General features: G+C 43.8%; 1 protein-coding gene across 3 annotated transcripts in view; it reads right to left on the reverse strand.

The window, feature by feature from the left end:
- The window catches only part of SETBP1 (SET binding protein 1), a 390764-nt gene that overhangs the window by 107664 nt on the left and 269540 nt on the right, over positions 1–13560 (reverse strand). For all 3 annotated transcript variants that reach the window (XM_055233550.2, XM_055233568.2, XM_055233558.2), the window contains exon 4: positions 4670–8129. In XM_055233550.2, coding sequence (XP_055089525.1) covers positions 4670–8129 — 3460 coding nt within the window. The remainder of the gene's footprint in view (positions 1–4669; positions 8130–13560) is intronic.

Raw genomic sequence — 13560 nt, forward strand, 5'->3', positions numbered from 1 at the left:
GACAGGTCTTCCTAATCCTACTTGAACTGCACAACAGCCATTAGCTAATTAATCTTTCATTTCCTCCCACAAGAGGACTCAGAATTGGACTTGGATTAAGGTTAAAAAGACTACATTTCATGAGCTTCCCAGGTTTTACTCTCTTTATTTGTGGTCTTAATTTTCTCCTCCCATTAGTCCTCTTCTTCCTTTTATTCCATTTTAAGGAAACGATCCTGAAACATTTCTTTTGTGTAGTTTTCATGACATTTCATCCATGTGGCTAATTCCCTCATCTGGATGACTGCTTGGAGGAGGTTTTTGTATTATTTTTGGCTTGGGCATTCATATCCTGCCAGTGAGTGACAGCAGAGACTGCCTCCTCAAATTTCCACAGTGCTGATAAGAGGAGTTGGCAAACGGCAAGAAAGAAGCTACGAGGAGAGGTGGAGGGGGCCAGGTGCCAGGGAATCCAGCTACCTACATGGCAGAATCTGGATATCTGAAATGTGCTCTCAGAATCAGTTCTCAGAATCCACTCATCATGAGGACAGTACTCAACATTAGGGGACTTGGGATGGCTACCTTCTTAACAATGGCACTAAACTAAGAGTAACACATGTAGATTCACTCTTCTTATTTTTTATTTTTTTTAATTATCTGACAGGAGCTTGAACAGCAGTTGTCATGAGGTCTCAGTATCTGGCATAAGTTTAGGTCAAAGTATGCAAAGATTGTTTCCAAGTGGTCTGAATAGAAAATGTCACCCATCACTCTTCCATCACCTTGTGAAAACTTGGCTTTGAGGGCACATGGCATCATTCTGACTATACATTGTCATCCCTGGAGTATGCATTTGCTCTTCTGGCCCTCTGCTGCACGTTAGTGTGCAAGAGAAGGCAAGGCCTGCCAACAGACAGGCCCAAATAGGAGCTGATAAGGCTTATACCAATTCTGGGATTGCACCTTCTCACTAGTTATCCATTTTCTGGTCCCAGGCAAGCATTTTTATAAATGGACATTTAGCAGATGGTATGCATTTAGAAAACAGGCCAAAAGAGCTACTGCATTCTGAAACCAAAAAAAGGAGGCGTAAAATACAGCAAAATGGTCAGGAGTCTGTACTGCATCCTAGCCCTAGGTATGTTAGAAGTGGGCTAACAAGACAATGCAACCATCTGCTGGGCAGGGAGACAAAGAATGAAAGATTTTCCAAGCAAGAAAAAGGAAATGGAGTGTGCCACTGCTGCTATTGCTAAATAGGGTCTCTAATTCCTCTCTCCATAAAGGTAATGACTTATGTTTAGATGGTATCTTTCATCAGCTCTGATCTCAGGGAGCACTCAAAGCCTTCTCTTGACTCCGCTTCTAAATCTAGTCCTCAACAGGCTAAAGGATGACATCTATATTTATACTGCATCTATTTTAGAGAAGAATAGCTCATGTGAAATAGGACATTTGGATGCTAAGGAAATGAATCAAGTGTGACGAAGGAAAAGGTGGAGGGAGAGAAGTTGTAGAAAGTGCAGATGCTTATTTCCAATCATGACCCTTAAGAACATCCAGCTGAATAGACACCTCCACTGAGATAAAGTCACTGAAAGCTCTTAATGCATCTAGTAAGCTCAGCTTCATCTCATCTGTCTCTGTCTTTTCATGGAACTTGGCACTCTTCAGAGTCTATCACATTAAGGTGAATGCTCTTTGGGGAGTCTTGACAAACTCTGACATTGGATTCTATGTGATGCTAAAGATATTTTTCTCTCATGCTTTGGGGGCATGGCCATGAAGGAGACATTCGGGATATAGGCAATTAGAAGCTAAGGCTTGGAAGGGCGGGGAATAAGAGGGAATTTGGCCTGTCTCAGTAAGAAACTTAACAAGATATGCAGGAACATCAGGCATAGCTCATATAGATGTAGCAGCCACCAACAATTATGATTCATTAAAGTTCTGGGAAAAAATAACCTCATAGAGGACAGACGTAGAAACAAAGCAGTGACAAAAATAACTCAGAGTGCTGGATTTCAGTAAGGACAGAGGTGGAAGCTCTGTCCATGCTGTCTCCAGGCTGATATTCAGAAAAGGTAAGGCCACAAGGATTCCTTCTACATTGGTCAGGAATTGAATAAATGAGTGTCTTCTTTCCTTAACCATTCTCTTCTGTGATCATCACATAATCACTGTGCAGATGCCTTAGGGAAGGGCATGTGATCTGAGGATGAATGGAATTCTGAAAGCAAGGGCAGAAGTGACATAGAGGAGCACTGGACTGGGCACCAAAAGCTGTGTTCTAAACACAGCTTTCACTAGCTTGGTGGCAGGCAGGCAGTCAAGGTTCAATGCAGCAGGCAAAGTTCTGGGCTTAAAATCAAAACCAATGGCTTTTTGAACCTGGACAGTTCTCTTGATCTCTTTGAGCCTCAGTATCCTGATCTGTAACATAGGAATAAAAGTACCTGTCTAATAAGATTGCACAAAGGCTGTTACACAAAAATTTATGTGAAATGGCTTTAAGAATGGAAGCACACTATACACAAGAGGTCTGGCCCAACCCCATGAGTTACAGATGGGCAGACAGTACCCCAAAGAAGTGGAATCCCATGCCTAAGGCCACACGGAGAATTAGTAACAGAGTTGGGACTTGTATCCAGTTCTTCGGGTTGAATCCAGCTTTCTTTCATGACATTATCATGATATCTATTTTTTCCCATCTCAAGTGGCTGGCTGAAGATCAGATGAGATGGGACAGGGATGAGGAGGAGTTTTAATAAAGTGATGAATGCGATATAAATGCAAGCACATGAAAAGCAATATAACTAGAGTGGGGGCACACAGTGACTGGACATGAACCCCAGCTGGGAAATTTTATGAAGTCAACCAGCACTCAGCAACACAGCCTGGGCACAGACAAATCCTCGCAAAATCGTTGAGAAACCTAACATGCAACAACGTCTGGTTTTAGCTTCTTGAGATCTTGCACCTTGGGTCTGTTAAGTTAGGATTTTTGCTTGTAGGTTCTTAACAATTACCCCTCACCATTATTTTCTAGCTAAATAAGGCTCATAAAATTACAAAAATAAGAACATCTTCTGTCCACAGCTAGTGTAGGTCCCACGAATCAGTTTCATCATGCTGAAAGAGATCAGTTTCTCACATGTCATGAAAGGTCAAAGTAGTACCGCCTGCCCAGGTGGGCTTAGCCTGCACTCTGCATAAAACCAAGCACCTTCAACAAAGTCTGATGATGAGAAATGATGAAGCCCAGAAGAGCACATCCACTTTGGGCAGACACAAAGTGTAGGTCATTTATTACCTTTAGTAAATGCAGGAGATGTGACTGCTGATTGGTCTCTTCATTAACCAAGGAGAACATCTACCACTACAACTCACAAGCTAGTGGCAATCTGGGGCGTTCTTTAAGTGGTTTCTACCTCATAATCATATTTCTTCCTGAAATCTGCTGGCCTAGAAAATGTCTCTAATTCTTCATAATAGACTATTCTTGCCTTCAGGAAATATGGGCTCCCTGGGAAGGGAGAGAACAAGTGAGAAGTGAGTGGTACACATCATAAACAGAAGTTAAATGCTACACCCAACCTTAAACATGGATGATTGGTTTTTTAAAGCCAGGCTTTGGTTGGAGGGTTTTATACTATTTGGGAACAGGGGGAACACAAGAACTCTTTTTTTTTTTTTTTTTTTTTTTTAGCTTCTGCAACTCCTAAGTAAGAAGTTTCTACTATTTTCCTAATAACTAACCGCTCTAGTCTTTATAGGAGTCTTATCATATATGATGTAAGGCCAGGGTCAAAGGGATACTTTTGCAGAAATGTGAGGCCCTAACAGCAGGGAAGGATTTTGTGTGGTTGGGGAGGTTAGCAAGGGAATTCTGCCAGCAACTGACAAGGAATAGGGTCCTTCTAGTAGCAACCAGGATTTCAGTTTAAATTAGTGAGAAAATCCCTTTCTAGTGGGCATGCAAAGAGACACAGCTATAAGGTCTGCAGGAGGCACATACCACCTTCCAGCCTGCCTCCTTCCACTTAGTGCATGAAAATGACAAGTATCTGAACGTAGTCAAGTTTTCATTTTAGGGACCTGCCCAGGACAGCTTATCAAATGCCCATGGAAAAAAATGGAAACAATATGGCCCAAGGCTGTGGCTACCTGATCAGTTAGACTTCAGGATTCACTGGTCATCAGCTTCTAATGGCTCTGCAGTAGACTTCTCACGTTAGATGTGTGACTTCTGGAGCTGGCATGCCAGATAAACTAGCTAGTCATTTCCTTCCAGGCTTGGCATTCTTGGATCTTATTGGTATTCCTAATGAGTTTTAGAGGCTGTATCCAAACAGCAAACTGTACCATTAGATCAGATGAGGACCTAAGAACAGAATCTTTAATAAAAAGCATAACCATAGTGGGCACGACTGCAGCCTAGGCAGCTATTAGGGTTATGGCTTCACAGTTTCTCAAACAATGGCTCCAGGAGAGAAGGAAGATAGTAAATACCAAGTAAACAATGTACAAAATGTGCAGCAAACTCAAATGTGCAAGGAGACCCATCTTAATTTGATTCCCACCTCTTTGCAAACTAGTGGACACAATGTGCCACAGATGTGTCTGAGGTGCAAAACCCAGCAATGAAATAACTAGACAATCCAAGTCTGAAGAAAAACAGCCTTACCTGGAGACATGGAGGAGTCATAAGAACTTCTCTCCTTGCGGTTCATCTTGAAGGCTTGGATGTCCTTTTCCCTGTACGTTCCAAAGCCTTCATAGCTCCTCCTTTTACTCCCACTCACGTCACTGTCCCACTTGTCATTCGAAGGGTTCATTTCACTGAACACGTCCAGGTTCTCCGATCTCGTGCTGCCGCCATCCCCGCCACTGCCAGAGTATCTTTTCGTGCATGAGTCCACAGGCTCACTGCTCAAGTCTCCTTTTTCCTTGGCCTGTGTCCAATGCTGGGCGTCAGAAAGTGACAGTGTAGACAGGGTGTCCACCTCAAAGTTGTTCTTAGAAGCTTTGTGGCTGGCTTCGCTGTGCTGGTGCTTTTGTTTCTCCTTATGCTTGTTCTTCTCACTCACCAGCGGGAGCTCTTTGTCTGCACTACTCAGCCGCTCGCTCAGGATGTGGCTGGAGAAGCCTGTGGCTTTGCCTGCAAAGAGACCACTCAGGTTGTCGTGGGTCCCTAGGATCCGGTCTTCCTTGTGCTTATGCTTGTGTTTGTGTTTCCTCTTATGGAGCCGACCACTGGACAGACTGGCACTGCCTACCTTGGGAGGGTTCAGAGAAGGCTGCATGTCACCAAGGCCCATGCTAACAGGTCCCTGCAGGTGTATTCCATGCTTGGCTTTATGCTTAGCTGCACTGGACATCTTTACGTGGGAGTTTGTGTGGAACTGAGGTGGTGGCACTGTTGGCCTCATGAATGGGGAAGCTGCTCCAAGCGTGTGCGATAGGTACAAAGGAGCTGGGTACTGACCATAATAACCAAGGTTCATCATAGGCATTGATGTGTAAGGCATTCCATAGGGTGCATAGTAACTTCCACTGGGAATAGGGTAGCTGAACCCTTGTAAAAAAGGCACCTTTGTCATGGTGTCATTGGTTTTTGCAGGCCTACCACGCTTCTTCTTTGACTTCAAGTCTGAAGTCCTACGAAGATAGAGCAACGGGTCATACTGGATATATGGCACCGGGTAATAGTGATCAAAATTAATCCGAAAAATGCTGGGATATGGATTCTCGTGGTAGAAGGTGTAACTCCGGTGGGAGATTCTGAACACTTGGAACTTGGTGATTAGCTCCTCCAGGTCTGCCAGAAACTGGAGGTCATCGCGGTTTTGCAGGCTTTTCCGTTTCCTCTTGTGCTTTGGCTTCTTGAGGCTTTCGTGGGCCAGAAAGTTGTCCACAATGAGATGCTTTTGCCGGTGGCCATGCCGGTTCTTTGTGCTGGTGTCGGACGGAATGGCCTCCGGGTTGTCCAGGGAGCAGAAATCAAAAGAGTACCTCCTTCGGGATTCTGAGCTCTTCTCTGCTTGGTCAGAAGTGCTGTTGTTGTCTGTCCCAATGCCGCTGTCACTGGGGATCGTCTCCTCACTGTGGGACTCGCTCACAGGGGACAGCGTGATTTCCTTTAGGGAACCAATCTCGCACAGGTGTGAAGGGGAGTTGGCCATCAGTCTGGGTGGAGACAGCTTCCAGGTTCCACTGTGTATTCCCTTTTGGGTTTTGGTTGGAAGAGCACTGATGGGCTGGAGATTTGGCATAGTTTTCAACTCTGAAAAATTGGTTTCAGTGCTGGCAGGGCTCAGGTTGCCATTGGACCCACCTAACTGTGTTGAAAGTGGGTGCATAGCTGCTGGTGAAGACGCCACAAGTGACTGAAAGTTGGAAGGCACGGCTGGAACATCCGGCTGGCTAGAAACAGGCCTGGGGTGCTTGATGGCTGTTTTGGGTTCTTCGGATGGGGGTGGCAGCTCTGCTCTTGGCTTCCTGCCCCGCTTCTTGCCAATGTAGATGGTTCCCCTCTTGCTAACATTAATCTGTTTGCCCAGTTTGCTTTCAATGGCTGCTGCCCCAGGGCTGGTCTCTGGGGGAGCTTTTGCCTTCAGAGCAACGCTGCTGGAACAGGACAAGATCTGATTCAAGATGTTTTTCCTCTTGAGTGTCTTCATCTTATTGATAGTTTTGATGGTCTTCTTATCCAACACGCCGAGCTTTCCAACTTTCTTGTGAAATTTCATCTCGCTCATGGGTTTGTCCTCTCCCGGCACTAGCTGGGCCAACTTCGCTAAATTGCGTCGTCGCTTTCTTTTCTTGGTGCCAGGAAACTCTCGGCTGATGGGACTGACGGGGCTGGTGGAAGTTCCCTCATGAATCGTCTCAACTGTGAGCAAAGGCTGCTTCTTTGGTCGTCCCCGCTTCTTTTTGACTGGAGTGATCACAGTAAGACTGTCTGTGTTGGTGTAGAGAGGGCTGGATGGGGTGATGGGATATGCAGACGGGGGCTCCAGCATCAGTTTATCAGAGGTGGCCATAACTGCCTCTCGAAGCATGGTGCTAGGTTTTGGTTTGCTGCAAGTCCACCTTCGTTTTGCAGCAAATTTTGGATGCTGGATTTCTGGCAGCTTTCTCGATGGAGAGTGATCTGTGCATGTTGGAGGTGTCATGACCATGGGTGGCTTCCGCGGCTTAGACACACCTCCTGGGATAACTTTCTCAGCATTTCCACCAGTTTCAAGGCCAACTGAGGGGGACTCATTCTCTATCATTTTACCCAACTTAGGGACACGGGGATCCTTCTTATTCCCCTCAGAGTTGGAAAGTATCCTGTTAACTACTTCACTGCTCATGGGGATTCCAGAAGCCAGGGCTTTCTCTGGCATGATCTTTTCCACCACCGCTTTAATGGACTGTCTCTTTTTCCTCTTATGGTTGGTTGGATCCAGAGAGGGTGCCTTGATGGGGATAGTAATCCGGACATGACTTGAGTCATTTTCAGGATTACTGGCAGAACTCACGTTCTGCCTGGCTGGTGATGCCTCTTGGGCACTATCTGCGGAATAACCTTCCCTTTTCCCTTCTGTATTGTCAAATGCTTTCTGGGCATTCTTGACCCAATCCAGGTCTGGGTTTGGTATGGTCTGACTTATCACATCTTTTTTACTGGACTTTTTCTTGCTGCCCACAGTAGGTGGTTCTAGGGGCTCCTTTGTACCTCCTCCATCTTGATCCACCAAGGGCTGAAGCCCGTTGCACTCAGCAGAGCTGCTGGGTGGGGCTGGTGAGCTGTGGCTGCTTGGGGATGGAGCCACACCTCCCAAGAGCAGATCTTTGTTATTGTTAGACAACTGACTCCACGTGTTCCCTGCACTGCCTTTCTTACCCTGGGCCTTTGCAAAGGAAGCCACGGGCTCAAGAGCTGGAATCTTGCTGGTGCTTGCAGTTTCTCTGCCAGACTCTGGACTGATGAAGCAATTCTGAGTGACGGGTCCGCTGTCAGAGTTGGTGGACCAGTCCATGTGGTTCTGGCTGCTGCTTTTTTGCTGGTGCTTTGGTTTTAAGGTGTCACCGGTGAAGTCCTGTGGGAGGCCCGTGTCATAATGGAGAGTTGAATGTTTCTGGGGCCTCTCGTAAGCCTAAGGGTGGGCGGAGTGGAGAGGGAGAGAGGGAGAGAGAGAGAAACAAAGATGAGCATGTTGAAGCTACTTAATATTTGACATCAAAAGTCTCAATGATCTGAAAATTGGAAACGAATACCTAAATGAACAGTCACCTTTAATTTTAGAATGTTTTACAGAGGTTTTCTCAATTGCAGTAGTAAAGATGTATTGCACTGGTTTTGAACATCAGTAAGCACACTTTAATTGCTGTCTTTTCTCCCTAAATAACAGGAATCTTGACCTACCTTGATTTAATGCAATCTTTAGAGACAGGAGGGAGGGGACATAAAGGTCACTTAGCCCAGTGCCTTTTTACACTTTTACATGCTATATTACAAGTGAAGAAGCTGAGACCTGAACAATGGAGAGTCCTGCCAAAGATGGCAAATCCCAGGAGAGAATCTGAAATTCCTGACTCCCAGTGTTCTTTCACCTAACTCGAGCAGCCTCTTATTTCTGTCCCTGCTTCTCTTCAAATGTATGTCTTTCCTTGCTTCCTCCTGTTCCAGTTCATTTCAGCTTGTACTCTGTCTTAGAGCTCAACATCTCTGTACAAGTAGCTTATCAGGAACCACTCTAACCAGTAAAAACAGCCCAGGTTGAGGAATTAAGGGGAGAAGTATGAAGCCTGCATGGGAAAAAGTGGGCCAATCAAGGGCATGGAGAAGAAATGGGAGAAAAGAAACACACAAGAATTGTCCTAAGCCTTCAAATCCTTGTGGACTCTAGGAATGTTGCTGTGTTTGGGGGTTAGCATGCAAAGAAATCCTTAAACTTTATATTACGCACTTATTGCTTTCTTGAGGAAACTCTTGGATAGTCTCAAAAGGAATCTTGAGTCCACTAGACAAATGTGTCAGGAAAAAAAAATAGTTGTCATTCAAGATCACTCCTCTGAACTTTGTCAACTGTGTTTCCCCTACATTGATTCTAAAGGAATGTCTCCAGCATCTTCCTCAGGACTGACTCTCTCCAGCTAAAATAAAAAGCTGAACCTGTTGCTGGAGGCACGACATAATCTGTGTCTACAAAATCACAATGAGAATGGATAGTGAGCACATAGTATGGAGATATTAAAGCTATTTTTAATAAAAATATGCTTTCACTGTTCCAGATGAATTTTAAGCCATGATACTAGTTCAAAGGAGCATTCCTTAAGGTTTATTATAAGCCCAATTTATACATAGAGTAGTAAACTTACAGGATGCATTAGCCTAAGGACTGTTAAAAAGAGAAAATATTAGTAAATTGAAGAACCCCTCTAGAAAGTATATGATGACTGGCTTCATGAATTTAGAAAATTTTAGCTGGTAATATCTATCTGTCATCTATCTATCTATCTATCTATCTATCTATCTATCTATCTTTCTATCTTTCTATCTACCTATCATCTATCTTTTTATATCTCATTTTATCTCTATTTTTCATTGAAGCTATAGAACTTATGCTTTATAGGAAAACATGTCTTAGAGCCCCTGTTGAGTCAAAACACAGATGGCATAAAGCATTACAGGGACAATTCAAGGTAGTTATGAAACTAGGATTTCCTTCACACTAGTTTCTGGAATCCCTAGGGTTATTTCCTGCCTCCCTGATTTTGTGAAATCCTGTTTATACTTACAATATTTTGTAAGCATCATGAGATAGTTTCCTCAAGTGAAGCCTGTAAATATCCAGGAGAAAATTAAGAAAACAATTTAATTTTTTTATGCATCTTGCAGCTTATAGCAGAAACACCACCATCATCAACATATAGAGAATTAATCCGACCACTTGAGGGTGTTTACTGGCATTACTGCTGTGGACATAGGCTGCTATTCCATTTTCAGCAAAAACATAGAAATCTTATTCGTGGCATAAAATATTAAGTGCCACTTACTTATCTTTTATGAATCAGGGCCTTGCTAGTTTCTATTTTTGCTTTGGAAATTAGCTGGCACTCGGTGTTTACTAACAGGATCACAGGTCTAGAGGAGCTCTTGGAGGCTAAGTTTTCTGCTCCTTAGGGTGTCAGTGTATGATTACTCATACTGGGGCACCTTGAAGGTTAGTGGGGGTGATTATTAAAAATAACAGCGGGATGGCTGGGTGCAGTGGCTCACGCCTGTAGTTCCATTACTTGGGAGGCTGAGGCGAGTGGATCACCTGAGGTCGGGAGTTCGAGACCAGCCTGACCAACATGGAGAGACCTCATCCCTACTAGAAATACAAAATTAGCCGGGCGTAGTGGCACATGCCTGTAATCCCAGCTACTTGGGAGGCTGAGGCAGGAGAATCACTTGAACCCGGGAAGTAGAGGTTGTGGTGAGCCGAGATCGCGCCATTGCACTCAAGCTTGGGCAGTAAGAGCGAAACTCCGTCTCAAAAAAAAAAAAAAAAAAGTGGGACAAACGGTGTGATTGTTTTGGACCTGGGTAAAACAGGACCTGTAGTGGCCTTCTTTTTTTCCCACCTCTACCCCCATCACTTTTCTAGTTCTGGGCACCAAAGTCCACAGAGAGGCTCCATGGTGAGGCTAGGCCAGGATCTTGGGCCCTAACTCCTACCATTTTTCCTCTGCTGTTCCATTATCTTACTCTTGGTACCTAGCAGAGTCCCTAATTAATGTTTTTTTCATGTTCTGGCTTCAGCTCAATCCTGGGGAGACACTCCTACCTTATAGAAATACCCCTATTGTAAGTTTTCATGAAACCATGTAACTTATCTTTGTTGCACATACCATAGTTTTAGTTTTACATTTGATTTGTGTGCTAACTGAATTAAATGCCTGTCTCCCCTTCTTGCTAGTATACACCATCACAGAGGTACTAGGCAGAGCACCTGGCACACAGTAGGCACTCAATAAACATCTACTGAATGAATGAAGAAGCATACATTTTACTACAGGTATTTCATTTTATCAATAGTGAGATCAATGATCTATATATTGCAACATGTTGTCTGCAAACACAGTCACTGCTTCAGCCTAATTTCTTATTCTCTGTATACCTCCTGTATTTGCCACTGCCTCCCATAAAGACATCTATCACAGTCTTTATACTGCTAGGTGGCATTTATTTGTGTACTTTTCTGTTTCCTTTTCTTAGACTATAAGTACTTTGAGGTCAGAGACTTATCGTCTTATCCCCAAGGCCTACTACAAAGCCAAGCACCCAGAAAGCTCTCGATAAATGCTGGTTAAATAAATAAATGGATGAGGTGCCTATTACCATGGCAAAATACACAGCTGCACACAAAAGACAATACACTACTAATCTGTCATTTGATGATGGCTCCTAATGAAACTGGAACACTGAAATGCCTTACGTGCTAAACAAGAAATCCTTCCCAAATACTTAGAGATGAAAGGAGCTTATAAGGTAACTCCCCTTCAATGCAATTTTTACTGTTAGTTCTCCCCATATCCTAATTGTTTCACTTTTCAATTAACTCTGCCTTTGGGGAAGGCCATGAGACTGTCAGAAGGGTGGATTTCACCCTAGCAGTTGAAAGGTGGGGCCTGCTCACTTACACCCAGGGCAGACCAGCTGAGAGTAATACAGTTAAGCATGCCCGGTCCCTAGCGCTTCCCTGGACCACTGCCTGATCCCATTGTTCCTACCATTTCAGCTGCAGTCTGCCCTGCTGGGAGTGCTCAGCAATCAAAGTGCAGGGTGGACAAAAGGGAAGCACAACAAAGGATCAGGAGTAATGGGGGGAATGGTGCTTTAAGATCTTCACTCAGCTGGGCTGCAGAGAAGGGGCAGGCAGGACCCAGAAGGAGTGCTTTCTAAGAGGTCCAGAGAACAAGGCCTCCTCCAGCCTTGGCTGATGGCTATATCCCATTGCAATGCGCTTCATCTGTCAGCCATGACATATTATATACACAATAGTGAGGCTGTCAGTTCCAATATGTCCTTTGCTGAGAACTGAGCACTTACTCCATCCAGACAGAGATGGACAAGGCAAGCTGCAAGACAGGGGAAGCACACATCACAGCCTTTGCCTCCCATCCTAGTGGTCTGGGGAGATGATATCTTATTGGGCTCTTTGACTCAGGTCTTTATTAACCTATGCACCACATCTCCTTTTTCTCTTTAGATTGAGAGTTTTGGGGTTTGTTTTTGTCTTTTTGATAAGGTCTGAGTCTTTTTAAGCCTTTATACCACCCTCAGCCCTCAGCAGAACTATCTCCTAAAACAGCTAACATGTGAGGGAACAGTCAATGATATTCCACATTGGGCACACAATTCTGGTGGAAAACTTTCAATACCAAACTTAACTTAGCACGCTTCATGGCTGCCTGGCTGCCTCCCACCTATCTCTCCATTCCCAAGACTTGATTGTTTGTGAAATTCATGGCAGTTTCGAAGGTGTGGCTCACTTTTATAAGAAAAATGTTTTCCATGCACATTGAGCCTAGGTCGAATGCTTCATTGAAACTCTGAAAACACTAGGCAGATTTGTGCTTACAGTATTTCTTCATGGAAGCAAGTTCTTCTGAATGTAAAGAATTCTTTTGTAAAGTAGATAGCTATTCTCTTCCCTATAAGTTGACTAAATAATATACATTTAAAGTGTGTGCAAGTTAGGTTTCTTTTTAAAAAGCATTTTTTAGTTTATTTTTCAAAACAAAATCACTGAGTAAAATCTTAAAAATCCAAAAAATGGGAAGCAAATGAGTGACCCAGCCTTATCTCAGGCTTACCTAAAGCAAAGTTTATTGCAAGGAAATGAGAAGATTGTGATTTGAATCTAAGAAAAATCACATAACTCATTAAAAAAAAAAAAAAGAATCAAGCCTGACTTTGTGGGAGATAAACTACTCTTTTGGGTTAGCTATGTCTGTGCTACTTTCTGCTGACACCAATAATTTAAATTTACTGTTTGTAAGATATTTTGGGTTACACGAGCAGGACAATATGCCTGGGTATGGAGCAATGAGGGAGGCCTCATCTCTTAATTTGGAACTTGGCACTTCTCAAGATGTGGTCCTAGATTACTGTATCAGAATCCCTGAAGGTGCTGGTTATAAATACAGATACCGGGGCCCACTGTAGACCTACAAACTCACAATCTCTCAGGGAGAGAATGAGGCATATGCATTTTAACATGCTCCTCAGGAGAATTCTGATGGACAACCAAGTTTTAAAACCACTAATCTCATGTTTTAACATCACATTTCTTCTCTGGGGTAGGGCCCTTCTGTGGTTGCTGTAATATTCACAGCAATTTTTGGTGATAAATATGCAGAACCAACCACCATAGGCCTGTTAGGATATGCAAGTTAGCAACACTGAGCATTCCTGTTCTGCTCTCTGAACTCTCCGTAATTTACATAGTATGACACTCTAGCATAGTTCCCTGTGTAGGTGTTCCAAGTGAAGGTGAGGTGGACTGAAGAACCAATGATTTGAGTGGATAAGAA

This window comes from Symphalangus syndactylus, chromosome 1, assembly GCF_028878055.3.
Source record: "Symphalangus syndactylus isolate Jambi chromosome 1, NHGRI_mSymSyn1-v2.1_pri, whole genome shotgun sequence".
NCBI classification, from domain to species: domain Eukaryota; kingdom Metazoa; phylum Chordata; class Mammalia; order Primates; family Hylobatidae; genus Symphalangus; species Symphalangus syndactylus.